Source organism: Sander vitreus, chromosome 13, assembly GCF_031162955.1.
Source record: "Sander vitreus isolate 19-12246 chromosome 13, sanVit1, whole genome shotgun sequence".
Classification (NCBI taxonomy): domain Eukaryota; kingdom Metazoa; phylum Chordata; class Actinopteri; order Perciformes; family Percidae; genus Sander; species Sander vitreus.
In genome coordinates this window covers 6,630,945-6,658,311 of record NC_135867.1, presented here as the reverse complement: position 1 = coordinate 6,658,311, position 27,367 = coordinate 6,630,945, and the positions used below count along the sequence as shown (strand labels likewise).

At 38.6% G+C, this 27,367-nt stretch overlaps 2 protein-coding genes across 3 annotated transcripts in view; one reads left to right on the top strand and one right to left on the bottom strand.

Annotated features, from left to right (window-relative positions):
• Positions 1 to 18,898, bottom strand: part of lig3 (ligase III, DNA, ATP-dependent) — a 37,441-nt gene extending 18,543 nt beyond the window's left edge. Inside the window, exon 1 of the mRNA XM_078265544.1 lies at positions 16,037 to 18,898. Within this exon, the coding sequence (XP_078121670.1) occupies positions 16,037 to 16,127 (91 nt within the window). The 5' untranslated portion in view covers positions 16,128 to 18,898. The remainder of the gene's footprint in view (positions 1 to 16,036) is intronic.
• Positions 1,578 to 18,949, top strand: tmem248 (transmembrane protein 248). 2 transcript variants are annotated; one of them, XM_078265547.1, is made up of 7 exons: positions 1,578 to 1,948; positions 3,558 to 3,716; positions 4,707 to 4,995; positions 8,410 to 8,560; positions 8,876 to 9,059; positions 12,121 to 12,264; positions 14,774 to 18,949. In XM_078265547.1, exons 1-7 carry the CDS (start codon positions 1,946 to 1,948, stop codon positions 14,792 to 14,794), a joined length of 951 nt encoding a protein of 316 aa, XP_078121673.1. In that variant the 5' UTR covers positions 1,578 to 1,945; the 3' UTR covers positions 14,795 to 18,949. The 2 variants fall into 2 exon arrangements, with proteins under 2 accessions (XP_078121673.1, XP_078121672.1); XM_078265546.1 differs by having other exon boundaries at positions 1,580 to 1,948; positions 12,121 to 12,302.
• The last annotated feature ends 8,418 nt before the right edge of the window (positions 18,950 to 27,367 follow it).

Sequence of the window (27,367 nt, the reverse complement as noted above, 5' to 3'; positions counted from 1 at the left end):
TCATTATGCACTACGCGCATACTGTTTCCTCACCTGGCTTAAACACCCTGCATACACCATGTGAGATGCATTAGCTATTCGTTTCAAATTGTGAAATTTGCTTTATTTCGAAAGATAATTATATTTCCGGTATATCTCTGGTTAATTCCGATTACCTTGACGCAACTAGCCAAAGCTAAAGCCAAAGGGGCTGCAGCATGGGCTGCATGTCGCGGCTGCACAAAGCTCGTTGGGGTTCATAGAAACGGTAGACCTTTAAACAGCTATCTACCTCCATCTGTTGAACCGACCGGATAACTGCATAAAGGATCACCCCTCAATGGATGCATTCTGCAGCGTACTTCTACCATATGCATAATTGAAATAATAATAAAAAACAATTAAGACAAAACTTTTTCAAAAACGTGGGATTATAGCAAGCTGGGAGTTTGATTCAATTGCAACTACAGTGATGTATAACCCTTTCATTAATTCAGGCATTTTCTAATCGTATAACCATTTCTATCAAGTCCATCAATTCAAAAATGCTATTTTTTTTTAATATATATTTCAAATACGGAATTTAAACAGGCTACATTTATTTATCAGAAATACTGCCCATCCCTTGCGTTCGTCCCAATTACAATGCTCCTTGATAAATAGTCAGTTGTAGTTGGCAGGTCAGACGAAAAGATCAACAATGTAGAAGTTACGCTGGCACTGTAGCCTACCATGGGTTGCACGTTGGGCACCCCATGGTTGGCACCAGGAACTAGTAATATTGGCTTGACTCAAATATTGACTCAAACATGTAATGCATCGGTAGTTTAATTTACCTCAATTAATAGCCTATTAATATAATATTGATCTTGACGGCCTGCTTCAGTAATTCATATTTCCATGTCATGCATGCATTGCCATCTTGATATTGTTTCCTAGGAAAGAATGAGCTTTGACAAATCAACAGTCAATTGCAAAACAAAATGCAACTGATGCTACAAGACATATAAAATCAAAGGCAAGGCAAGGCAAGGAGCTTTATTTGTATAGCACATTTCAGCAACAGGGCAATTCAAAGTGCTTTACATGAAAACAGATTAAAAAATTAAAAACAGATTTACATGAAAACAGATTAAAAAATAAAAAACAGATACAATACGAGAAAAAAAAAGTTACAGTGCAGTATAAGAAATTAAACATTGAAGAGCAGTTAAAACAGTTAAATATATAAAAGCAGATAAAATAACTTTCCTGGACTCAGTGATCCAGTTTTTGGAAAGCCAAAGCTTTTTGACCAATATGACAGATATCTCAAGCAGTTCGGTCCATACTTTCTAACCATCTCACCCACTATGGGTCCAGATGCGTCCCACGGCTTTGAGGTTTCATTCCCCATAGTTACAGAAGCTTTTCCTTTAGTATACTCTTAGTATAAAACACTAAGTACGAAAGAAGCATAGACGTCAGACGCCAGTTGCGCAATCCCCCCGTATATTTCCGACGGTACTTTAATGCAGCAAAAGCCCTCACAATTTGTAAACACGCCGAACTCTCTCTCATCAACTAGCTACGTAAATAGCTTACGCGTGTACATGGACGACCAATTTCGTGCGTACATTCTACGGAAATAACGAAAAGGCGGCGCTACGACACTTCTACTACGCAGTGCGGGTACGCGTAGGAGATGTGGGCTGGGAGGACCCAGAAACAGTATTGACGTTATTCCAGGCTGTACGCAAGATACATTTCTCATCAGAGCTGCAGTGAACTATAATAGAGCAAAGCATGGGAAGGAGTATAAGTCGTGCTTCTTACGCTGAATGTCTGGCTATCTCCACTAGCTTCGGGAAAGCAAGCAAGCTAGCAAGCAGTAACGTTACAGGCTAGCTTCGCAGAGAAGCTGCTGCCTATTGTGGCCCGCAAAGACCCTCCCAGCTAGCATCCGTCGCATGTACAGAGAGAAAAAATGGTGAGAACTGCTAATGTGGTGTTTTATTACATATAGCCAACTATTTCGGCAATGTTACAGTTTGATATTTAATATGTCACATATTGAAACAATTGTCAAGGGGCCAGGTAGCTTAGCTTATTGTGCTAACGTTACAAGGTTGACAGCTCCTGACACCTGGCTGCGGTTTCTTAGCTATCTACACAGCGCATAATTTAAAACCCTTTCAATTTATAGTTATCTGGTCTAATCTGGTCAAATGCCTTCACTTTGTAGAGCATGTAATGCATCCTATTTGGAATAGTTAGGATTCCAGCATTTCGATTAAATTGACGTTATTTGCCGTTTTGTTCCAACAAAATGTCACACTTGAATTGTTACTGAACGCTGCAGCCAGTCTTGGTGTTTTGGAGGAAGATGAAGTAACAGTTAGCTACATGTAGCTAGAACTTGGAAAACCAGCTTTGCTTGTTGTAGCCTACTGCACGTACAATGTTGACTTTAACAATGTGGCCAGGTTACGTGCAGTCAAGCAGGTAAATACAGCATCTATTGAGTGAAAAATGATGAGACGTCTTGACTCTTAAACTCGACAAGTTGCTAAACTCACATACATTCGGGCATTATTTGTAGTAACAGTTATGTTACTTCTATGCCATAGTAAAACACATGTCAAACTGTGGACAGCGAGTTTTTAACAAACTTAAAAGTACTTTGGTTTGTAAAACAGTTGAAGTGAGATTGACAATCCTTTTTCCTTTATATAACATATAGCACCCCCTATCTGTATTTGGTGTAGGCTACAATGGATTATAACAAGTGTAAGATATTTTGCATAATAAAGTCTGCGATACAGTAGTATTAGACTAAACATGCATTCGATCATGTTGGATTTACCGACCTAAAACCATGTTCTGTTGGAGACTAGTTTTGTCTTTAGGTGTAAATGGTTGTGCTGTTCTAAATAAAACGTGTTTGAGGTGTGGGTCATTTGTAATTGATTAACTGTGATATGAATTATTAATCAAATCTGTCCAATACAGACTATACTGTACAAGAACTTCTGCACATCATCAACAACACCACTGAGAGCTTCAATATTCATATTGTTGAGATTAGATTTGTTTCCTAACTCAATTTATCCTTAGAGTATCAGGTGCTACATTATTAAGTACATTCAAGCAACCTTAATCAGGCACAATGCATAATAAACTATTTGCATGTAAATCATAACCATGTGAAATCTGGAAACAGACATCAGATACTGACTTAGATTCAAACTAAACTAACTTTAATCTTTGCCTAGCCTAATTTTAACCCTAAATCTAAAACAACTTTCCTATGCCTCGGACTCTCGGCACATTTTAACGTCCATTTATTAATGCATCACTTTTTAAATATTTTAATTTGACCCAATACAGTTTAGGCGCAGGCAGTTATTATCCATTGTTCAGGTCAGATTTGTAGGTCTGTGACTTCATTATTTCTAATGAACACACATATACAGCTAATGAATAATTTATAATGTGCCTGTTTCAAGGCTTATTATTTAACGCTGCTGTTAGAAACCCCTGTGATATATGAGATTAATGCTTAAATGTCCGCACATTGTGCATTTGTCCATATGCAGGTGTACCTGTTAAATCCTATAGAGAACCTGAGAAGCTACATCAACAACCGTCCACCGCTGGTCATATTTATGATCAGCGTCAGTGCAGTGGCCATCGCCTTCCTGACCATTGGTTATTTCTTTAAGATTAAGGAGATAAAGTCTCCAGAGTTGACAGAGGTGAGTCACACCCATGTGGTTCTTTAAAAGAGATTCAATTATATGCTCTGGTCCATTAAGAATCTCTCCGATACCAGTAAAATGTGGTCTCTGCTGATGCTAAATGTCAGTTCATGACCTTTGTGGCCTGCTTAATGCCACAAGGATGCATTTCCTAAAATGTTGTGCCATGTTACATTTAAGATATGACCTATTTAGCCTTTTCTAGTCTCACCCATGTCAGTCTGTGAGGCTAAAATAGGCTCATTTTAGTAAAACAATAAGGGAATCCAGGTTTTCTTGATATACTGTGCAAGCTATACAGTACATTTTACCTCATTTCTAGCTGGTTCTATCATACACATGACTGCAAAGAGTGTAATTGGAGAGAACAACAAGGTCAAAGCAAAGTCAAAGTGTGAATACAGTGTGCCTCCAGTTCACAGTATATGGAAATAAACCTTGCATGTGGATCTGAATAGAAAGCATATTCATATTAAAAAGGTTGTAGTTAGTAGGGGTGGGAAAAAACAATCTATTCAGATATGTTTCCCTTAAATCGATATTTTTTTACCAATGATTTACCTAAACATTTTCTGTTTATACGGTACCGCATATATATGTATATATTGTCTTTATAAGTGTATTATTCAACTTTGGTTTTTGTTAAAGAAGGAAAAAAAAATCGCAAAAATCAATACTATGGAATCGCAATACTTCTAGAATTGCAATAAATGAAAATCACGATACAAATCTAATTGGCACCCATGTATCGTGAACTAATGGAATCGGGATTAAAAAGCATATCATCCCAGCCCTAGTAGGTAGTATCATATGGATATGGAATACTTAAGTTGAGATATCATCTGCCAATACATAAGTTCTGTGCATAGCACTCCACTTTTCAATTTCATTGACGCATATCAATCCGAGGTGTAAATCAGGTAATAGATCTTGGTTAATCGTAACATATCGTCCTGTCCAACAATAAAAACACACTTTCTCTTTCAGGACTGGAACACCTTTCTGCTGCGCTTCAATGAGCTGGACTTTTGTGTCTCAGAGAATGAAACGATAAAGCACGGTCTGAACGAGTCGACCACGCCAGAGAGCATGGTTGTGACCAGTGGCCAAGCTCGTTCCAGCACCCAGGTTCCCCTCCTGCTAGAGGACTCAGGTCCCATCAACATCTCAGTCCCCATCACCCTCACGCTGGACCCCCAGCGCCCGTTTGGAGGGTACTCTCGCAACCTCACTCATCTGTATGCCACAGTGCTGGGGCAGCAAGTTGGCTTGTCTAGTAGGTTCTCTTTCTCATCATCGTTAGCTATCTGCCCTGTGGTCAGTGTTCAGAAGAAAATCAGTTTGTGTTTAACAAAAACTCAGGTAGGCCTGTCAAGATTAAAGCTGTAGTGTGTAGTTTCTGTCACCCCCATGAGGAATTCTAAGTAATGACAACAACACTGTCGGCACGTCCACACGTCCCCTCCTCCATGCAAGGAGGACAGGGAGTATTAAAAACACATGATTGGCTTTTCAGAAGAGGTAATTCTCTTCACTCGAGTTTCTGCGTGCGGAAGTCGCCGGACGACACAATCTTCTGAACATAGTCATACTGAGAAATACAGAGAGAGTTGTGTGGAGCTGATAGTCTTAATTAGCTTTGTATCAACTCATTTGGCAATGGCTTGAATGTAACGGATGTTCATTAATATCAGTCTACGCACTAAAGCTTTAACAAATAATTATCGGAAAATCAATCCAAGGGTCAGAGAAAAATAATTATTATATACATATACATCATTGTCCCAAAAGCATTGTTATTATCACATGAGGATTATATTATATATTATATGCGGTCTATAGTGTCTGTATGTTACCGACATGGACTGTTTTTATGTGGTTACTGTACGGAGGTAATTCACTCCCTTTCACTCACCTATTTGTGTGTTGACTTTACTTAGACATGGTGAGCAAACAGACTTCAGACTTAAATGTTTCAGAAAGCAGAGCAAAGTGAATACCACTGGCTTTGAACTTTTGAATACATCATGTCGGCATGCTTAGGTGTGTGCTAGTTGACCTTTACTTTTGTCTCCTTAGAGCATGTGTGTTTATCTTGCTCTCTCACCTCTAGTGTATGTAAAATCACTGTAAAAGCTTCACAGAGAAAAAATATTGAAGGATAGAAGAAAAGACTGCAACATTAAACCTGGTCAGATTTCTGTCTTTTAGGCTGCTCTCAATGTTCTGCATCCACTTTAAGTAGATACACGTCAAGTATATTTTAAATTAAATATGTAGTCAAATATTTAGTATTAGAACCAAATAAACTGAACTTGGACATGAGGGCTTTATAACGCAAACATTGTTGTGGATAGGATAAGTAAAATGGGTGCATTTCAACATGTTACAGTGGGGAGAACAAGTATTTGATACACTACCGATTTTGCAGGTTTTCCCACTTACAAAGCATGTAGAAGTCTGTAATTTTAATCATAGGTACACTTCAACTGTGAGATGGAATCTAAAACAAAAATCCAGAAAATCACATTGTATGATTTTTAAATAATTAATTTGCATTTTATTGCATGACATAAGTATTTGATCACCTACCAACCAGTAAGAATTCCGGCTCTCACAGACCTGTTAGTTTTTCTTTAAGAAGCCCTCCTGTTCTCCACTCATTAACTGTATTAACTGCACCTGTTTGAACTCGTTACCTGTATAAAAGACACCTGTCCACACACTCAAACAAACAGACTCCAACCTCTCCACAATGGCCAAGACCAGAGAGCTGTGTAAGGACATCAGGGATAAAATTGTAGACCTGCGCAAGGCTGGGATGGGCTACAGGACAATAGGCAAGCAGCTTGGTGAGAAGGCAACAACTGTTGCCGCAATTATTAGAAAATGGAAGAAGTTCAAGATGACGGTCAATCTCCCGCGGTCTTGGGCTCCATGCAAGATCTCACCTTGTGGGGCATCAATGATCATGAGGAAGGTGAGGGATCAGCCCATAACTACACGGCAGAACCTGGTCAATGACCTGAAGAGAGCTGGGACCACAGTGTTGCTCAAGCCAGCAAATGCCCAGGCCCGTCTGAAGTTTGCCAATGACCATCTGGATGATTCAGAGGAGGAATGGGAGAAGGTCATGTGGTCTGATGAGACAAAAATAGAGCTTTTTGGTCTAAACACTCGCTGTGTTTGGAGGAAGAAGAAGGAGGAGTACAACCCCAAGAACACCTTCTCAACCGTGAAGCATGGTGGTGGAAACATCATTCTTTGGGGATGCTTTTCTGCAAAGGGGACAGGACGACTGCACTGTATTGAGGGGAGGATGAATGGGGCCATGTATCGTGAGATCTTGGCCAACAACCTCCTTCCCTCAGTAAGAGCATTGAAGATGGGTCGTGGCTGGGTCTTCCAGCATGACAACGACCCGAAACGCACAGCCAGGGCAACTAAGGAGTGGCTCCGTAAGAAGTATCTCAAGGTCCTGGAGTGACCTAGCCACCACTAACCTCCAGACCTGAACCCAATAGAAAATCTCTTTGGAGGAAGCTGAAAGCCCCCAAACCTGAAGGATCTGGAGAAGGTCTGTATGGAGGAGTGGGCCAAAATCCCTGCTGCAGTGTGTGCAAACCTGGTCAAGAACTACAGGAAACGTATGATCTCTGTAATTGCAAAGAGAGGTTTCTGTACCAAATATTAAGTTCTGCTTTTCTGATGTATCAAATACTTATGTCATGCAATAAAATGCAAATTAATTACTTAAATTACTTAAAAAACTTTGTTTTAGATTCCGTCACTCATAGTTGAAGAGTACCTATGATAAAAATTACAGACTTCTACATGCTTTGTAAGTGGGAAAACCTGCAAAATCGGCAGTGTATCAAATACTTGTTCTCTCCACTGTATTCCACTACCTTGCAACAGACTGATATTCATTTAGTCCCATCCAGATTGGCTTTATCTGTGGTTTTAGCCTCTTTCCTTTGAGGACATTCCAGCCCCAAACACCTGCTCTGTTTTGATGAACTCTGGCGTGCACAGATAATCTCACTCCTTTGCAGTTCTTGACATTGTTACTGAATGTAAAATGCAGTATATATAGAATTTAAATTTAAAAGAGAATCTCCTCATCAGTTGTTTTTTTTGACATTGCTTGTGAGAATTGGAGACTCACTGTCCATGGTTGTCCCGCTTTATATATGCACTTTTGTTGACACAACCACATCTATCCTTAGTCACACCCAGGAGTCCACTTAGTTTGACTGGTAATCTTCTAATCCCCTTTGCAGTAATAAATGTTGCATAAGCCTACGAAATTATTTCGTTATCAGGGGATTAGGCTTGGTATGACATCAAATACCGCTGCTCTGGATGTTGTTTGCATGCTGTTCATTCTGTTCTAGGGTTTAATAACTGAGCTAAGAGGCATCTCTCTTTAGGCCTGTAGGTTGTTTTAACCTGATCATGGCTGGTCACAGGCAATTATTCCCATGTCAGCATAACAATGAAGGGGATGTGGATATGCAAGTTAGAGGCCTATAAATTGTGCTCTTTGCTGGGTTTTATAGAATTTTATAGGGCCGCCTAAAAACAACTCCGCTTCATAGGAAAGTGAAAGAAATTAAGAATTTTTTCTCTTATCACGTTCATTTTCGATCTGAAATGCTCTTATTGTATTTTCATGTTTTGTGTGTAGGCCGGGAAGCCCATGAAGAAATAAACATCACTTTCACCCTGCCTGTATCCTGGAACTCAGACGAGTGTGTACTGCACGGCCACTGCGAGCAGGTGGTGTTCAGCACTTGCATGACCATCACGGCAGCAAGCAATATCTTCCCAGTCACAGTGTGAGTTGGACTGCCTCCCTGACTCATAGGAACACACTTTATATCTCTGCCTAGAGCTGGCTGAGACTGACCAAATGAAATGCAGTATCCCTTAGTTTTTGACTCAATACCTTCATATCATTTCTGACAATATTTTGGTTATAACTATTAGTGCTTCCATCCAATGTCTCTGAGAAAGCCAAATATTTTCAGTTTAGTCTCGGAGCCCAAATCCAGAACAGCTTTAACTTCTCTGCAGTCACTGCCATAACCAACATGATGTGAACAGTCCCATGACCCCAGTCAACAGACATCAATCTTTGTTTGGGTTTGTAGGCAGCCGCCACACTGCGTGCCAGAGACATACACCAATGCCACATCTTGGTACAAGGTGTTCACCACAGTCCGCGACTCCGATACCAAGTACAGTCAGGACTACAACCCTTTCTGGTGTTACAAAGGAGCCATCGGCAAGGTGTACCACGCACTCAACCCAAAGCTTACTGTCATCGTTCCTGATGTAAGTCCCGCCTTCTTTTTTCTGATATCAAACATTTTTCAGACCGACAGTTTTCATTTTACATGTTGCTGATGTTGTTATTCCCATGTCTCAGTTAACTTGCAATTAAGCAACTGAGTCAACAAAACTATGTATGAAATAGTTGAGAAGACATTTTAAAGTAGAAGTTTGAATAATAAGTCAAGATTTGTCAGGTAGAAGGTAGAGTCCTTCCAAACATTTCACTCCTTGTATTGCTCTTCCTGAACCGTTCTTAATTTCAAATTTGGCCTGAGCCATTGTATTTTTGGGTAGTCTATCTGTCCGCCCGTCCGCTTCATGTGAACGCGATATCTCAGGACACCCTGGAGGGAACTTCTTCAAATTTGACACAAATGTCCACTTGGAGTCAAGACCATAACTCAAGAATTCCTACGCTAATTATGACAACATTTCACAGAAATGTCTAAAAAGGATAGAATGAGTGATGATATTTTACATCCAGAAGGTCAAAGGTCAACTTAAATGTGACATCATAATGTCCTGCAAAAAAAACATTTAGTAAAATACTGAATTAGTGACACTAATATTGAAACGGTGGTGATTGTATAGATCTTCTGTGCTGACGGGTTAAAGATGTGTGTGAAGCATCCATCTTTCGCCAAAAACACACTTTTTTATTAAATAGCTTCACTACATATATTATGAGTCTGGACAGACATGGATGTAAACTGCAACTTGAGTGGTTGGTGGAGGCATACAACCGCGAGGCAGTAATTGTAGTTTATTCATTTCCCTTGGTTAAAACATATGGAGGAAATATTTATTCATAATTCAAATTTAAAGTCCAAAGAGAAATTGAAAGTCCAAAGAGAAAACGAAGCAAGATCAAATTAAAAATATTATTATTTTTTTAATTTTTCTATTTGGCTTTTCCATTTGGATTTAATGTTTGGCTTTTCAATTTCAATTTAACATTGGCTTTTCCATTTGGAACAGGCTCAGCAGTGTGCTCCCCAGCAGTCAGCTCCCCCTGCTGTTCATAAGGTGCCTCTGCACCCCTTTTGTTTCAGACCCTCCCACCAGCCTTTGGGCCACGCCTCCTCATTTACATTGACATGTGTCAAGTCCAAATGAAAAGCCAATGTTAAATGGAAATTCAAAAGCCAAATGAAAATCCAATGTTAAATTGAAATTGAAAAGCCAAATATTAAATCCAAATGGAAAAGCCAATGTTAAATTGAAATTGAAAAGCCAAATGAAAAGCCAATGTTAAATTGAAATTGAAAAGCCAAATATTAAATCCAAATGGAAAAGCCAAATGGAAAATTTGAATGATAGAATGATTGATTGTGTATTTGTGACTATTATGATGGCCGGGTATAGGATCACTTACCCACTCCCTTTTATAAGTGAAGGTAAATGTGACCGAACACATTCTGAAAGCCATTTAGTCCTAGTTCTATACTGATGGCGGTAGATTGTTCCAGGATTACAATGATCCCATTGACAGGCCACAACTGAGCACTGAATGGTCCAGTGAGCCTGAAAACAATTTGAAAATACATGCTGTGCCTGCGCAGATCTCAGCCCACTAGAACACACAGAGGATTATGGAGTGGTGCTTGAGAAGCCTTTATTCACCATCAACAAAATAACAGAGAAATGGATTGACAAGTGATGTCCCTGTTTCATTTCTACATTTAGGGAGCCTAAATTAATTGGAGATGCTTTAATTCTAGCTGTTTTATTGCTATACTCTTCAGGCTTACTATCCAGTTAGAATTAGTCTCATGTATTTGGCATTAACAACTGTTTTGTAAGTATTTTACAACAGCTGGCATCAAGTTATTTTTTTAATTTTTAAATTATTACGTTGGACCCAATGAAGGGCGGTATACCGGGTCCTTCTAATATGGATTTTGCAAACACTTTATAGAAATGATTATTCTGTTTTTGTGATCATTGGGAGCCAAAATCATAATCACGACCGGGTTTCCCGCAGAAAATGTATTAGTTAAGGTGTGTATGGGGGGGGGTCCAAACTGATATTTAGTGTAGTACACACTACATTAAATATCAAAATTAAATATATAATTAATACATCTCTGTAGTGCAGACTCTGTACTACACACTACACTAAATATTCAATTTAAATAATAATAAATAATTAATAACCAGCTTTTCAAAATAACAGTTGCAATGTGCAATTTTAAGCTCATTAAACTATTTTCAAAAAAAGTGCTATAACAATTTTACTGGCATTGCTCCCATTATCTTCTGTGACACGCACTCTTCCACTTTGCCTGACAACTCTTCTCCAAAACAAACCGCGCTGAGATAACAGAGCTCAGCCCATAGCTTCACTCACTCAAAGCAGATAGTATGCATGAAATAAAAACAGGACACGTAATTTCACTGTGTGTAACTACGCTAACTAACCGTGTATTGTGAACCGCGTGTAGTGATTGAAAAAACAGCTGTGTCTCAAAGACCGGGCAACAGCCGGGACATTGAGAATCCACACGCGAGAGGTGATGGATATTTCCAGTCACTTCGTCATGTATTCACTTCGTTGAAACAAGAGAAGAAAGCCTCACTGATCTAAAGAATAGGACAGAGAAACATATATAAATGTTCTCTGCCTGCCGTATGCCAACGCTCCGGTAAGTCCGCTCACCCCGTCTCTGCCCGGGCATGCCCCAGCTGCCACACATTTGTTGACAAACTCCGACTCACATGCGACGGTGAAATGGCGATTTATCCCTTTAAATGTGAATAAATGACAGTTACACTCACCGCCAGCAAATGCTCTTTCCGTTGTGATTGGTGGTATCTTTACAACTCGCCGTTACCTTGTTTCCTACAGACTGTGTTGATGCGACTTGCGGATATATATATAAAATTTATTTTTTCGAAGACTCAGTTAAGGCGGCATGCGCGTGTTGTTAAGGTGGTTAGCCTAAACTGCAAAGTGCTGCTGGAAACCCTGCACGATTAAATTTCGATTAATTGCACAGCCCTAATAAAACCTGCAGTTACTGTGATATTTAATTCTGTCTATTTAATTATTTCTTACCAGGATGACCGTTCCCTCATCAACCTGCACCTGATGCACACAAGCTACTTCCTGTTTGTCATGGTCATCACTATGTTCTGCTATGCAGTCATCAAGGGGCGGCCTGGCAAAGTACGGCAAACCAACCCTGACTTCTGCCCTGAGAAGGTACAACAGACACCAGCAGTGCTATATGACGAGAACAGGTAGTTTCAGCAAAACATCAATTGACCGTGATTGGTTAAATACATGATCCAATCACACTGCTGTTTCTCTGCTAATTGTCCAAAATACATTGAGATCTATATGTAATTGTTGTTGTTTTTTTGGCACATGAATTCTATAAAACCTGGCATCCCATTGTTTGGTGCGCCTCAGCTGTAGCTGATACATGCTTAGTTATGTCTTGCTCCCAGAGGTAATGGAAGATTGTCCTCCTTTGGTGTTATTGCTGGTTGTGGCACAATATACCAGCTCACACCAGTCCACGGATTAACAATTTTAAGATAGGTCAGGAAGCTGTGACTCATTGTCTGACCAAACAAAAATAGTTTTGTGTGCTGTTCAATACGGGTGGGTGGGGGTTGGGCCAAGCTAAAGCTCTGCAGTGCATCATTTAAAAGGTATTTTCAAAAGACAAGCCCATCTATCTCTATGAACCTATCCACACCGAATCTGAAACTTTCGTATTTTACAGTGCAGGGTTTTTTTTTTCTTCCCGCAGCTGATTTCTGCAAATTTCGGAGGCCGATTTAAAAACAAGCCAACCAATAAAATAATAACTTTTGCTAACACTATCAATAGATTCTGGGACGTCAAAGTCATAATTATGTTCTTACGTCACACAGCAATATGAATATTGCTCTCTCAAAATAGTGACAAACAAAATAAAGATTATAAAGACATCTGGGGCAGTATAGCAGTTGCACTTGCTTGTGATTGTAAAAAGCCTACAAAAGAGGACTTAGTTGTCAAGGTAATGTATAAAGAACTGTTTATTTCCAGGTGCATTAGTTAACGTTACGCTATGGACATTATACGTGTCACAAATGACATGTACAGTAGGCCTTCTGAAAGCTATACTATAAATCCTGACCATATAGCATAAAGCGATAGCGTTACATCAATTATTTCTGTTGTGTATATACATGTGTGGTACCTGGGGTAAGCACAGGAGGTATTATATATTTAAGCCTTGTATTAAATGGCAATGTATCACAAATAATTAGAGCTGTAACAATTTCCAAATTTTGCTGTACAGTTAATTGTCTCAGAAATAATTGTGATTAACAATATAATTGTCTCTTTAATCAAATTGAAAAATATTTATTTTATTATTTTATCATTTATTTATTACTTTTTTAAACAAAGTTTCGAATGAATTCCAGGATACATCTTTTGTTTCTATATAACAGTTATGTGACCCAGATAATGTAGCAACACAAATACACAGCCTAACTGTATCCCCCCCCTCATTCATTTTTGTTGCTATGAACTTGTTTAGGGTCAAGTGCCAACAACTAACAATTGAAATAAAAGTAAAATTATATAGTCCAATAATCACTTGTATAATTACAATTTAGCATATCTTAACAAAATCAACAATTAAGTCATACTAATGTTAGCAATTAATTGCGGTTTACCAAAGAACCGCAATTATATATATATTAAAAAAAATAAATAAAAAAAAATGACAATTATGTAATGATTGTTACAGGCCTACATATAATAAAGACATACATCTCTGTTCAGTCCAGTGATGACGAAGCTCAGCATCGACACTCGTTACAATAACATGCTTCTTTGGCGCCACCCATAAGAAATGTGACCACATTGTAACATTTCTACACAGTATTGCACACTCGGAACAACAAGCCTGTCTCCAATCAATGATTGTGCGACGGTGCAAACCTTTAATTTCAGGTGAAATGCACAGAACGCAAACATTCGTGTCAATCTTGGTGTGAAAGATTTGAACGTGAAAAATCGTCAATGAATAATCCGTATTTCCGTTTCGTCCATGGTGGGTAAAGGCCTTAGGAGCTCATTTTGGTTGTCTGTGCTTGTTACATTTTTCCTTGGAATATTTGAAACCGATCCGCTGACCAAAAAGCATAGAACTAACCAGCCTGTGTTAACGCAGATTTAGATTATACATTTGTGGAATTCTGATGTCAGCTACACTGAGCTGAATTGGGGGTACTTTAAATGGGCCATTCCAGTCTGAATTTAAGATGTCCTTCACTTTAATAGTGACATTTTAGATGCTTTACTCTCCAGTTGATTGCAAAATTTTATTTTGAGTGATTTCCTTACAGCAGTGGCTTATTCACTGCTTACTGAAGAGATGTGATGTTCTTGAAATTCTTAAAGCCACTACTATTTTGGCCCCAGCTGGTAGTAGTATCAAGAATGACACTTTGGCAGACAGCAATGCATGCCGCTATATACACAGTTACTTTTGTCAAAACTACCGTAGGAAATCTGATCAAACTTTAAGAATCTTTTGTGTCAATCCGTATCCATCTAATTTCGATTTTTTTCTGTCCATATTACCAGATTTTGTTGTGATATTTATATGTTGTTTCTATAAATGATTGTCAGATTGTTTTACTGTGTGCAGTCATCCCTGTCATGAGTTTGTAAACTGCACTAAAACCCATTTCCTCTGTTGCAGATGGCGTTGTCAGAGGGTTAAAAAGACATCAGAGAGCTATTTTAGAACGTACCTGTAACATGGACAAACTCAAAGAAACAGAAGAAATATAAATAAACATACCAGTTGCCTAGTGAACCCTGGGAATACAATAAGGGACACAAAAGCTCTGTTAAAGCATTACTCTTGCAATGTTGGGTTTTTCCAACCAAAGATATACAAGTGCCTGTATCTGTCGTGTAAATATTTGTAGGAACTCTGATATTCTGTTTAAAACCTTTTTCTTTTTGTTGATTAATATTATTATTTTGCCTGAGTCCCCTTGTGCCATGTCAGAACATGCAGTACATAAACAAAGCAGAACGCCAAACCCGAGAACTACACAGACCAGAAGGCCAGACCCAAGAACTACACGGCCATTTTTCTAGCAGTCATTTGGTCTCATTTACCAAGCAAGATAGAAAAACCACAGAGAAGTGGGTTATATGAAACCTATCCCAGATTTCAGTTATGAGATTTTGCTGTAAATGTTTGGATATCCTAAAACCTGTAAACAAAGTATTTTGATCTCCCATAATGAGAAAGCATGATTATTAGTCACTTGAAATATGTTTAAGTGAACTAAATATGCTTGAATACTCAGGTTGAGATAATTGCTTGAGGATGAGATGCTTGTTACACACTGACAATTAAATCTTCAGTATGCACTTGTCATTGCAGCTTAAACAGGGAAGAGAATTAATTGAGCACTGTTGTCTGCACCAGACCCAACAGTGTATTCAAAACTCTGATCAGAATTTGGACATTACATGAAGTCTATTTAAAAGTAGCACTTTATTTAATTGAACTCTCAATTATAACAATAGGTCCTTACCAGATTAACAATTATGTTTCCCTGTGTGTCTGCAATGTCAATACATGTGGAGTCAAATATTTAGATGATTGCACTGTGCACATTAATATATGAACAGAATACAATGTCAACAGTAAAGTTAATGAGTCCCATTGTCTCAGTTTGTATCCTGTTAGGCTTATCAGTAAGTCCCTTTTTAATGGCAGTTAAATAAGCTGCAGAACTTCCTGTGGTCTGTGTTGACAATAGTTTTTGTTTAAGAAAAGTAGATGTCGCACTTAAAATGATTTTCTGCCTTTTGTTTTCCTTCCTCTGTGGCTTCATCGCTCACTTGCCTCTTGTCTTTTATTTTCTGCCTGTCACTCTTCTGGACTTAATGTACAATGCTTCTGTGTTGCTACTGGACGAAGCAAAACATTATCTTGCCTTACCTACGGTGGACTTGCTTGCTTGAAAACATGATGGGGAGATCATCTTCTCTCTTTCCAACATTAACTTGCCAGTCCCTTCTTCCACAGCCATCCTTCTCTTTTTGTTTCTTCCAGTATGACGAGCCTGTGGTTTGAAATGAAACTTGTGATCTTTGTCCTATTAATGTAAATGTCAAGTGGCCCTTGAGTTATTATATTTTAGGATGCTTCGGAGTTACTTGTGCTTTTATTTTAAGCAAATCATTATCAGTTGCTAGTGTTTGCATAGTTAGTGCAAGTTTAGATTTCTTGCACATTTTGCGTTAATGGCTCCTGGGATGATTTCTTTGTCCGAGGTCACATATAAACAGTCTATTTTGAGCTATATAAACCTTCTTTCAGTTGGACACCTTCTAAAAGATAAATATAATTATATTAGCATATAATTGTATTTGTATAACTATGGGGATATATTGATTAAATCACTTCATTTTTAAATTTTTATTTTGTAGTACAACAAAAATGTGGAAAAACCCACTTGGTGTGCGAGTGAGTTTGGGAAATGTTTAGATACACAAAGGCGGCTTTAGACTGTGATTCTTTGAAAGCGTCTGGTATTTAAAGGATACTTTCAGTGTAATGGAATTTCTGAAGTGCACACGTCTATATTGACATGACTGGGCCCAGAAATAAAAACACCTTCACTGACATTGAACATTTTCACGTGACTCACAGTGTTGTGCTGAAACTCTTAAATGTAGCTTTCAGGATGAAATTCATGCTCTTCCATCATTCTTATTTTGAGTATGGCTGACTTTGACAATCATTTGCTCTGAATGTATATTATTAGATTTGCAATAAAGAAAAAAAATAGTGCTCAAATTAGAGTAAGTTAAGATTGTTAATGTTAAAATCTTGAGTCCCCAACCACTGTCCTGTGCTGTCTTGACACATGTCAAATCTATTATTATCAAATGTGTCTGATCTTTGCTAAGAGAAGATGCAGTGTAAAATCCCATCTTATGAATAATTAACAGTCTAAGTCCGCCTTTAGTCTGTTGTGTACAACTTTTTTCAATAGCAATTACTGATTCATTTTACTTATCTTTTGTTATAATTTTGTTTCATAATTGATGTACCTGTTGAATGTATTTTTTATAAGCAGCATAATCGTAATCTGAGATGCAAGAATTCCAAGTGATTTTAAATTATGATGTAGTTTGATTTTTTTGATTTTCTTTTTCTTTTTTTTTCTTTTCTTTTTTTTTCAGTTTAAAAGGCTTTACTTGAATTGTGTTTTTGTTTGAGTGGTATTCATATAAGGTTTATCCTTTTGTGGGAGAAATGAGTCTTGTCACATTATTGTATCAAACACTTACATTTGTTAGATTTTTTTTTTTGTACGGAAGCCCTGAGAGGCAGGTGAGAAAAACAGAATTCTGATTTAAATTGTTTCCTCCTGTGTTTATGACTTAAACAGGTGAAAACAGAAGTGTTTGTTGTTGTAATACTCAATTCGGCCACAAGTGGCTGAAGTGCCACTACTCCATGTTCTAAATAGGACTAAAAACATTCATGTTTCATTCAGGTTTTATGTGAGTTTGAATTTCTCCACGCACCCTAAACACAAGGTACATATATTGTGTGTTAGTCTGTTATGTAACATTACTGTCATGTCTTTATTTTGACTAGGAATGTATTTTAATTGGCGATAGAATATGGGGTAGTCGGGCAATTCAGCCTCTCGTGGCCGAAATGAGTTTTTAAAAAAACCTGCCAAAAGTTTTTTCCTCCCGTTTTCACAGTTAAAATAAAAAAGTAACTTAGAAAAATGATCCTGGCAAAACGTTTTTGTTACCTGTTCTTAAGTCACAGTTCTTAACACAGGAGAGAAAACTATTTAGATCAGACTTAGAAAATGGATCACCAGAATTTGGTTTTTCTCACTTGCCTCACAGGGCTTCTGTATTTTTGCGTGTGTGTGTGTGTGTGTGTGTGTGTGTGTGTTGGTGAATGAGTGGAAGGTGTTTCTTCATATTGATTGATGCTAGGACAAGTCTTCCTAATTCTGATGTGCATCATATTTGAGGATGAATCTGTTGCTTCTGCTGTCATCACCATCCCCTGTGCTTTCGCAGTTGGACTCATGCTTGTTTTGGGAAGATCTGGCAGCTCTTATTGGATGGTTGGAAATTTTGAGTGTTGGACAGGAAGCGTGTGGGGTTTGGCCGGGTGTATGTGAGTGAAGGGTGGTTGAAGATGTGAATGAAGAATGCCATATTATTGACAAACCATCACAATTAATGTTGGTGACCTGCATTTACCTGCTTATCCCTCCTTGGGTGATTTACTATTTTCATCTTTGGTTAGAATTGCATCTCTATAATTGCAAAATGCCTTAACATTGTACAGTTTCATTTAAGTTTTTTTTGTTTCACATATTATAAAACACCAGCTTTACGGAAATAAATCCAAACACAATGCTTATTTTATCACTTCTGAGCTACAAGAAGCTCACATTAACATGCTTGTCAAGTGTACATTTAGAGACATTGATTTAAAAAAGGATCTGATGCTTGCTGTTGTAGTTTATAAAACTACCCCTATGTCACTGAGGACTGGAGTAAAAACAGAGGAGCCATATTCTCAGTTGCATCATCTTACAGTGTTCTCGGTTTGACATTAAGCAAAACACACAATATAAGACTGCCATTTCACCTTGTTATCCTTTCTGTCATGTTAGCAGCGCTTACAGGCAAGTATTAAGCCAACTCTGTGCCTTCTGCACTATCAAGCTGCATCCTCCTCCCTGTACATACAGTAGATAGGACCATAGGTTTAATGTGGCTAGAACGTCATTCAAACCCTTTTCCTTTCCAGTGGAACTGCTGTAAATGAATTCAAGTTTAAATAAACTGTCTCTAAAGTTCAACATCACTTTGTCCCTGACCCTCCTTCTCTCCACCGCCCATTACTGTTTTTGACAGGGAGATTAATGATCTGCCAGTGGATATTAATCCAACTAATTCGCTGGTACTGAAATGTAAAATGGAAATATTAAACGCTGGAGGTCCAGGGCTCAAGCTGTCTATGAGTTGGAAAAATAAGATAGGTGATGTGTTGTATTTATCATTGTTTTCTACAAATAGTTTTGTTTTTTAAGGCAGGATTTCCTAAAGCAGCTGGGCACTGCAATTCTAAGCAAACTTTACTCAGAGTAAATCGTGCATTTTCCAGGGAATATTTTCAGCCCTGGATTAATAGGTGTATGTGGTTTAATTCAATATCAAAGACAAATCCCCATCTTCATCATAATGGAGATCATTATGTAGAAACCTGAAGGAAACAAATTGATTTAGCTATATTTATTTAGTCTGATATAAATATATCAGGCTTTGGCTACACAGACAAAAAATAAATAATTTAAAATTGTGCGTTTTGGTTTTTTTCATGAGACTTGTTGAGAATAAGAAAAATAAAGAATAGCATCAGACCCATCCCTTAGTTTGATTCTGACATTTATGCAATCTAAAAAACGGAAACTCTGAAACATCTTCAATGATCCTCAAGCCAAGACACTTAGGATCAGTTTGCTGGTTGTGGTTGGAAGAAATGACTTAAAGGTTTAACGACTTTAAGTCAGCCTCAACGACTACTGGATGAATTGCCTTGAAATGTGGTACACATGTCCCCTTCAGGAAGAATTGTTACTTTGATGACTCCTTAACTTTTTATCTAGCGACTTAGTACAGCCTCACAGAGCTGCTGGCATGGCTGTATACTTTTATAGTTATGTGATCATAGCTTCTTTTAAATTGTTCATATTTTGGCACGTTTGTCTCTAGAAAAATGAGCCGAGCATGGTGATAACTTTCAGCCCAATAATGTCTTTCTCCCTGTGGTGGATCAGTCTTGGGGTTATTTCTGATACAACCACTGGAGGATGTCTGAAACTTTTCAAAGTCTATAATGTAATCTCAGTATCACCTTATCTGCTACTATTTTACACATTGAACCTCTTTAGAAATATTTTGTACTTTTGGGACATCCACTGGGTTCTCTTCATTTCATCATGCCATTAGAATTGATTTGAAGACATTTGAAACCCGCTACTTACCGCTGGTCTGGTCCTTTAAGGTTTAGGGAAGGTTAGCGTTGTGTGCCGCTGCATGTGTTGCTCCTCCTCCTTTGTACTTGCAGCCAGGAGCTGGCAGAGAGAACAAACAACTATTTAGTACAGACCACTTTGTTTGATTAATTCCCTACGTATTTGTGAGCCAATTTAAAAGATTTACGTCTTCAGTAGGAACAAAGCTTGTCAAAGTTTTGAGAGACAATAACATCAGCCTTATCCTTTACGAAAAGGACACTCACTGGGCAGACTTTTGAATTCATTGCACGTTCTTTTAACTTATTTTGATACAATTGTTGACAAACTATATACATTATAAGCAACAGCATGAAACACTGAAGAAAGAAATGAGTGCATACTGACACACACACACACACACACACTATTTATATATATATATATATATATATATATATATATATATATATATATATATATATAAAGCACCTTATCTTCCACACAATCAAGCAGTACAGCACATAGTCTATAAATAGTAAATTATGATGTAGCATTCATGAAAAATTATATGTGAATATGTCCTTTGGTAAGTAGGTAATACATAGTGATATTGATGCACACAGTGGGGTGTAATCACGTGTAACCACTTTTTGTGGCAGTGCCGACAATGCAGTATGCTGGAGCTTGTGTGGGAAGAGTTAGAGAAGAGTTAGATAGTGAGGGAGGACATTAGGATGCTGTCATTATCTGTCATCGGTTTGCTTCTAATATTGGACACCAAGATTGGTTGGTGAAACCCACTGACTGTCATTAGCCTTTTTTCTTTTCTTTTTTTTAAACCTCCATGTGGCTAACAAATGTGTTGTGAAAGCCAGCAGGCATGGAGTGATTATTATTCGAAATCACATCCCGATGGAAATTCTCATAATTCCCACGAAGAGGGAAAGCCCTTACGCCTTGTGTCAGAGCCAAATATTTATGTTATCACTGTTCCTGCACTGTCTGTGAACCAGAAACAGTTGGGTGTGTGGGTGGGGGGGGGAAAGGGGGAAATACAATCAACTATTCTGTTATATATGGGGCAACTACAACCTGAATTAAACGACCCTTTTTAATCGCACAGAAGGCAGCTCCAAAACACAGCCAGACCTAACCGTCCCACACTATTCTCACTTATCAACACCACGTGGAAAGGACTCTCCGTTCTTTCAAGTGAACCAAATTTAGATGCCTGCAAGTAAAGGAAAATTGGCATGTATGAAGAAATGTGCACGTCTGTAAATACTATGACTTTATAAAAACTTTCTTTGGCTAATAATAGTAACCTTCTTATTAAAGCCGCACTGAGCTATATTTTACATAACAAAATGGTTCCAATGAGTAATGTGAGAGGTAGTTACGCAGCAACATGTCACCAAAAATCTAGAACAATCTGTAAATGCAGCTTGACAGGAAGTGTCATTGATGTCCTCCTTGTGCCCCATGTGGCTTAGATAATAGAATACCAAACAACTGAGTGATTCTTTGTCATTTAGGCTGCATATTGGTATGAAAACATTTTAAAAAGCATACATGCAACAGGTAGATGGCAATGAGAACTGCCTGTGCAGCATGGACCAACCAGTTAAGATCTTCAGCTCCTCCCTAGCAGGATGTTGGGGGCAGAGTAGAGGCACAACAGGCCTTTTCACAGCAGGAAGTTTGACATGTCATAGCAGGAATAAACATGTGTAATCAATAACACATATAACATATGTGTATATGTATGCTGACTTACTGGAGGGGTAACGGGGACACGGGACAAGGAAATAAGAAACCTGAAAAGGTAGCATGCATGGTTGCAGCTAAAAAAAAAAAAAAATATTACTCAATTGGAAGTCTTCACTCTCCCCATGTTTCAGGAGGTGGCTCACTGAAATGCTTTCTATGGCCAAGATGGAACAGATTGGTTTTAACAAAAGGAATTCACAACCATACTTTTTCGAGATGTGGAAACCATTTTTGATATTGCTTGATGAGACCTAGATGTCTGATTTGTGTTTGCTGCTATGCTACGCCCTTATTCTGAGCATGCATTGCTTTTGCACTCTGATAGTCTGGCAGCCCTTCACGTGTGTGTGTGTGTGTGTGTGTGTGTGTGTGTGTTTTTTGTGTTTTTTCCTTTCCTTTTTTCTGTCTGTTTTTGCTTTTTTACATCTGTCTTGTCTAGTTTGCTGTGTTATGAGAAAAATTGCAAATAAAGTATTAAAAAAAAGAAACCTGAAAATTGTTTATCTCTGTCATATGACATGAAGAAGGAGAGTTAAAAAGGCCTTCCAGTTTTGCTTAAAAACCATCATCAGGGGCAGGACACCACAGCTTATAAAAGCAGGTGTGCCAGCTTATTGCTTGGTTGCATCAATTAGGCTGATGTCACAGGACACAGTCTTTCACAATGTTTAATGAATTACATTTTCTCCAGGATCACAGGGAGCCCGAGCTTGTTGCGTGGAGGAAAAGGAAGCATCTTCTGTGGATACTAACATTTAACCATTTCCTGAAGCAGAAAGTCTGTGCTGTGACCACCAGAGGGCAGGGTTAGCAGACGTGTAAATGAGAAACAGGCTTACTGTATATTGATTTCTTCAACATCCGCTCTTCAATTAATTTCTAATGAATGGCTCTAGACATTACTTGGGGCAGATGGCACAGCTGTTACTAACAGTAGATGTTCAAGGGGCAGATACACTCAATTTAAATTTAAGCCAAACTGAAAACGCTTGATGATTGTATTTGCCATTTTGTCATTAAGTCTAGTAAAACTCACCCAGACAGTTCAACAGTAGTATTATTATATTATAGTATTCTGTTTTTATCACAACAAATACATGCATTTTAATGTTGTAGTTCGTCAATGTGGTTTCCACTTTTAGATACATTGTATACTACTGGGTTCAATAGTAATATAACAGGCTACTGCATCATATCATATATGCCTATCATACATTTGCTATGTAAAAATTATAAGTCTCAAATAAATTTAGTGGAGTAAAAAGTACAATATCTCCCTCCCCTAATGTAGTGGAGTAGAAGTATAAAGTAGAAGAAAATGGAAATACTAAGTACAAGTAAAGATTAGGTATGTCAAGGTATGTATTGTACTTTAGTACAGTACTTGAGTAAATGTACTACTAGTTACATTTCACCACTGAACATAAGCAGAACACAGTCCTTTTGCTTCTCAGTTTACAGATTGACTCATTCAGCCTCTCAGGAAGGACAGGACGGACAGTCCCTAAAAGCCATTTATAATGGAACAAAGGAGCAAGAATATCTTCACGTTTCAAACACTGTTGTTCAATGTTTGACATCATGTTGATCTGTTTTACTGTATGGGACCCGGGGAGAATAAAAATCTGTTTAGGCCATGCAAAGATTAGAAACCAAAAACACTTAGGGCCCTATCTTGCACCCGGCGCAGCGTGGCGTGGGAATGACATGCAGCAAAGGGCTGCAGGTCAGAGTCGAACCCGGGCCCACTGCGTCGAGGAGTAAACCTCTATATATGGGCGCCCGCTCTACCAACTGAGTTATCTGGATGCCCCATGTCATTGTTATTTTAACAGCGCATTAGTAAAATGTGCCTAGGCTTATGCAACACATAACAGTTCATTAGCTGTGAAAGGGGGCGTGGCCAAAGCATAGGGGTCGGGGCAAACCTTTACCAATAAAAAAGGAAGTCTCTGCTGAGTTCATTGATACCTCACATAAGACTCCACCTTAAACGGGTCACCAGTTATGAAAGGTTTGTCATATAAGGCTTTCCTTTTGCCAGCGGGGTGCGCTATTACCAAAAGTCAATATTGGCCGGTATATGTCCTCAAGCCTGGACCCTTGTTGATTGTGGGAAATTTCAAGCAGATATGACAATGTACACTGTAGTTACAGCCACTTTCTCATCTACGCTAAACACTAAAAATGGCCGCCACGCCACGCCCACACCGTTTGACAAAATCTTTTTTTTTTTATAACTTTTCATCTTAAAGGTGCTGAGATGGTACAGACCAAATTTGAAGTCCATCGGATAAAATCTCTAAGAGGAGTTCATTAAAGTATAGCACCTTGACTTTTGGCGGACTTCCTGTTGAGTTTAGGGTATGGCTCCAATGAGCTTTTTTGTACGTCTTGACATGCTACATACGTGTAGGGTTAGGGTTAGGGTTACCACTGAATTCCTGGTTGATGGGAGTGGCAGAGCCTCCTTGGAGCGCTTGTTAGGAGACCATTAATCAGAGTTCTCCAGACATGGCACGCAATTTCGCAGAGATTGTTTATCCTTTCTTCATTTACCCTCCTGCTCTGAATAACAACAGCGTAACAAAGACTGCTTTAGGACTCAGCTAACTGTTATTTAGCACAGGGAAATCAGCAGCAGAGGAAGTAGGAGTTAAGACAGTCCAACAAGCATTTACTTCTCTCTCTGCTGATTTGTATTTTCTCAGAAGCTTAATCATCAAGGACGCAGCTTGTCGAGTCCCTCTTCTTAGGGATGTTTTTGTCGATGGAGTCTGGTGGCTTTGACGAGAGCATAGAACAGCTTCAGGTCCCCCAGTGTAAACTTAAACAGGACTGTCTGACAGCAAAGTAAAGCTGTTAAAATATTGTAAATATAGTTTACACAATTGTTTTAGCTGGGCCTACTTTAAGGTGGCTAAAATACTTTTGCTGCTGCCCCCATCCACAGCAGTACACTGCTTACCTTCCGTGTCGGTACTCCTGCCTGCTTCTCAAACTGCGGGTGTGCCGACCGCCATCTACTATAGGTGATGCACTGACTATGTATAAGTACTTCATACAACCCCACTTCAAAAGATCCAAACTATCCCTTTAAGGCCATAATGCCATAACGGTAGAGTGTGTATTGGACTAGATTAAGGAGTGATTTATATTTCCACATCAGTCATCCACAACAGCTTGTAGGATGTGAAGTCCAGGGCAGTTACTGTACTGTGTTTCACCTGCACACTCTGATTTGACAGATGTTTTCAAAGTGCAGCAACACGTGCCAGCTCTTCTTCATCTATCAACTAGTGGGCTGGTGCCTGGTATTCTACATACAGCAGCTTCCACATTTACACAGTGCAGTTCATTAGCTGTTACTGAGACATCCTGACAATTATCTTATGAAGAAAATCACTCTGTTCTTGGTACATGGGACATGTTCTTCTTTGAAACAAGTCTAAAAGTTTTACCAAATGACTACATTTAGCAGTGGTGGGAGAGCAATGTGTGTTTCGTTAATCCAATAAAAGCTGCAATTTCAACAATTTTCCCCAGATTCTCAGAACTTCAGAAACAGTCTTAAGTAAACAGTTGTTGTGAAGAATCCAGTTTGTAAAATCATCCAGACACAGACTATTTTCTCACAGTATTGGCAATAAGGCTATCATCGTGTGAATATAAATGCATAACTGAATGCAACCTATTCAATCGCTTCAGTAAAATGAACAGAAGGTTCTGTACAAAACTGTGAACACTTCATTTGGAACAAAGACATTTTTCAGTTATTCAACGAGGTGATGACTTGCCATCAATATCCAAAATGAAATTGTTCGGTGTGCATCATTACCCACAGAAAACATGGTCACCAGGCTGTTTGTATTTCCAGAAACATCAAGTCAACTTCAGACCGAAAATCATCTGCCCTGAGTGGCACATTTAGTGTGTAATGAATTCATATTTGAGGTGTTTTATATCAAAGCTTTTGGACCTCCATCACCTTTTGGGAGAGATCGGTCTGGGTGCTCCAAGACGTAACTGTCAAATAAGTTACCACAGGAGTGCACTTCTCATAAAAGGGACTGGAGGAAGGACTGGAGAAATACAATAGTGACATACTTCTGTAAAGATATTGTGGCAGACATTTGACACTCATGAAGGGGAAAACAACATGCAAGACTTTTTTTTAGAACCAGCATCAGTTGATATTAAGAAACTTTAATTTACGTATTGTTTCTGTATTCTAAACTACTTCAACTTTGCTCAGAAAAATGCTACTGAAGACACTGGTGAACTCTCCTCATGATCCAGATTGCAACCACAGCGGAAAATGTTATCTCCTTATTGACATTAATTGAGTACGGACAGTTAAGCAAACAGCTGCTTCATGATTCATTATTCAATAGTACTGTATTTGTGGAGTCTACAGAGTAGGGCGAGCGTCTTCCATTTCATTTTTGAATGCTCTACTCAAACTGCTTGATGGATTGTCTAACAGCGCCCGAAGCCTCCTTTCTTAAAGTTTTGTAATCTTTCCGAAACAGACATCCAACAATCAAACCCACATTAAACTTCTCTCTTAACTATTTTTCCTCTTTCTTCACACAACTACTTATGCTACTTTTTGTGTGTACTGTGCTATCCCAAATGTGTACGATTCATTGCGTCAAGGTTACGAGACACACATAAAACAGAGCCAGACCGGGGAGGCAGTGGGATGCAGCCAGAAGGAAGCTATGATGACAGCCTTTTCGCCCCGTCCTCGAGCGTGTCCATTCAGAACAGATATAAACAATTTCGCTATTAGACGGTGATGGACGATATGTTGTACATTTAAAGCATAAAGAGTCATTACATTTGACACCAAATCTGCATTTGATGTCATTTGCAGCCTTAAAGTAGTATTTTCTATGTGAAGAGGAAGAAACAGTATGACAAGGGTGGGGGAATAATTGGGTTTAAATACATACTGGAGACAAAAAGGGTACTTACAGTATGATTTGTTTACAATAACTGGCAGTGTTGTGATTTCTTTGGTCTGATCATTAAAGCCTTGTTGCAAAATCAAAATCAAAAATAATAATAATAAAGTATGCCAAAGAAGAATCTCAATTTGATAAGTTAGTTGTCTTCATTCTGCACTTCCAAATTGTCACAGTGCTGATGCTATTTGTCAGGCAGCTGGTGCTTGGGGTTGTTTAGTCTTTGTGTTTTCATAGAAAAGGTTACCAGTGCTCCACTTGTGTTTACCATTGACTTGGCCACTGCTCTTTCAAGATAATTGCCTTTGAGTGGCTAGGCATTGAGAGAGGGCTACTTTAAATACCCCAGAGTCCCACACTGCTATCTCTCAATGCATTGTTCACAAACAATCATGGTTTAACTGTCTCTCTCTAAAGCCCTCGTTTTGTAGGTGTGTGGCTACAATAAACCACCAAAGAATATTCTTTTTTTTTGGTGCAAAGTAACAAGTTCCAGTGTCGTTACCTTATCTGACTGACGGA

What these genes read in the sequence shown, in the direction of transcription:
- tmem248 (XM_078265546.1), top strand. An exon ending in TTACTGTCATCGTTCCTGAT is followed by an intron (nt 9,060 to 12,120) that starts GTAAGTCCCGCC and finishes ATTTCTTACCAG; the next exon opens with GATGACCGTTCCCTCATCAA. An exon ending in GTGCTATATGACGAGAACAG is followed by an intron (nt 12,303 to 14,773) that starts GTAGTTTCAGCA and finishes CCTCTGTTGCAG; the next exon opens with ATGGCGTTGTCAGAGGGTTA.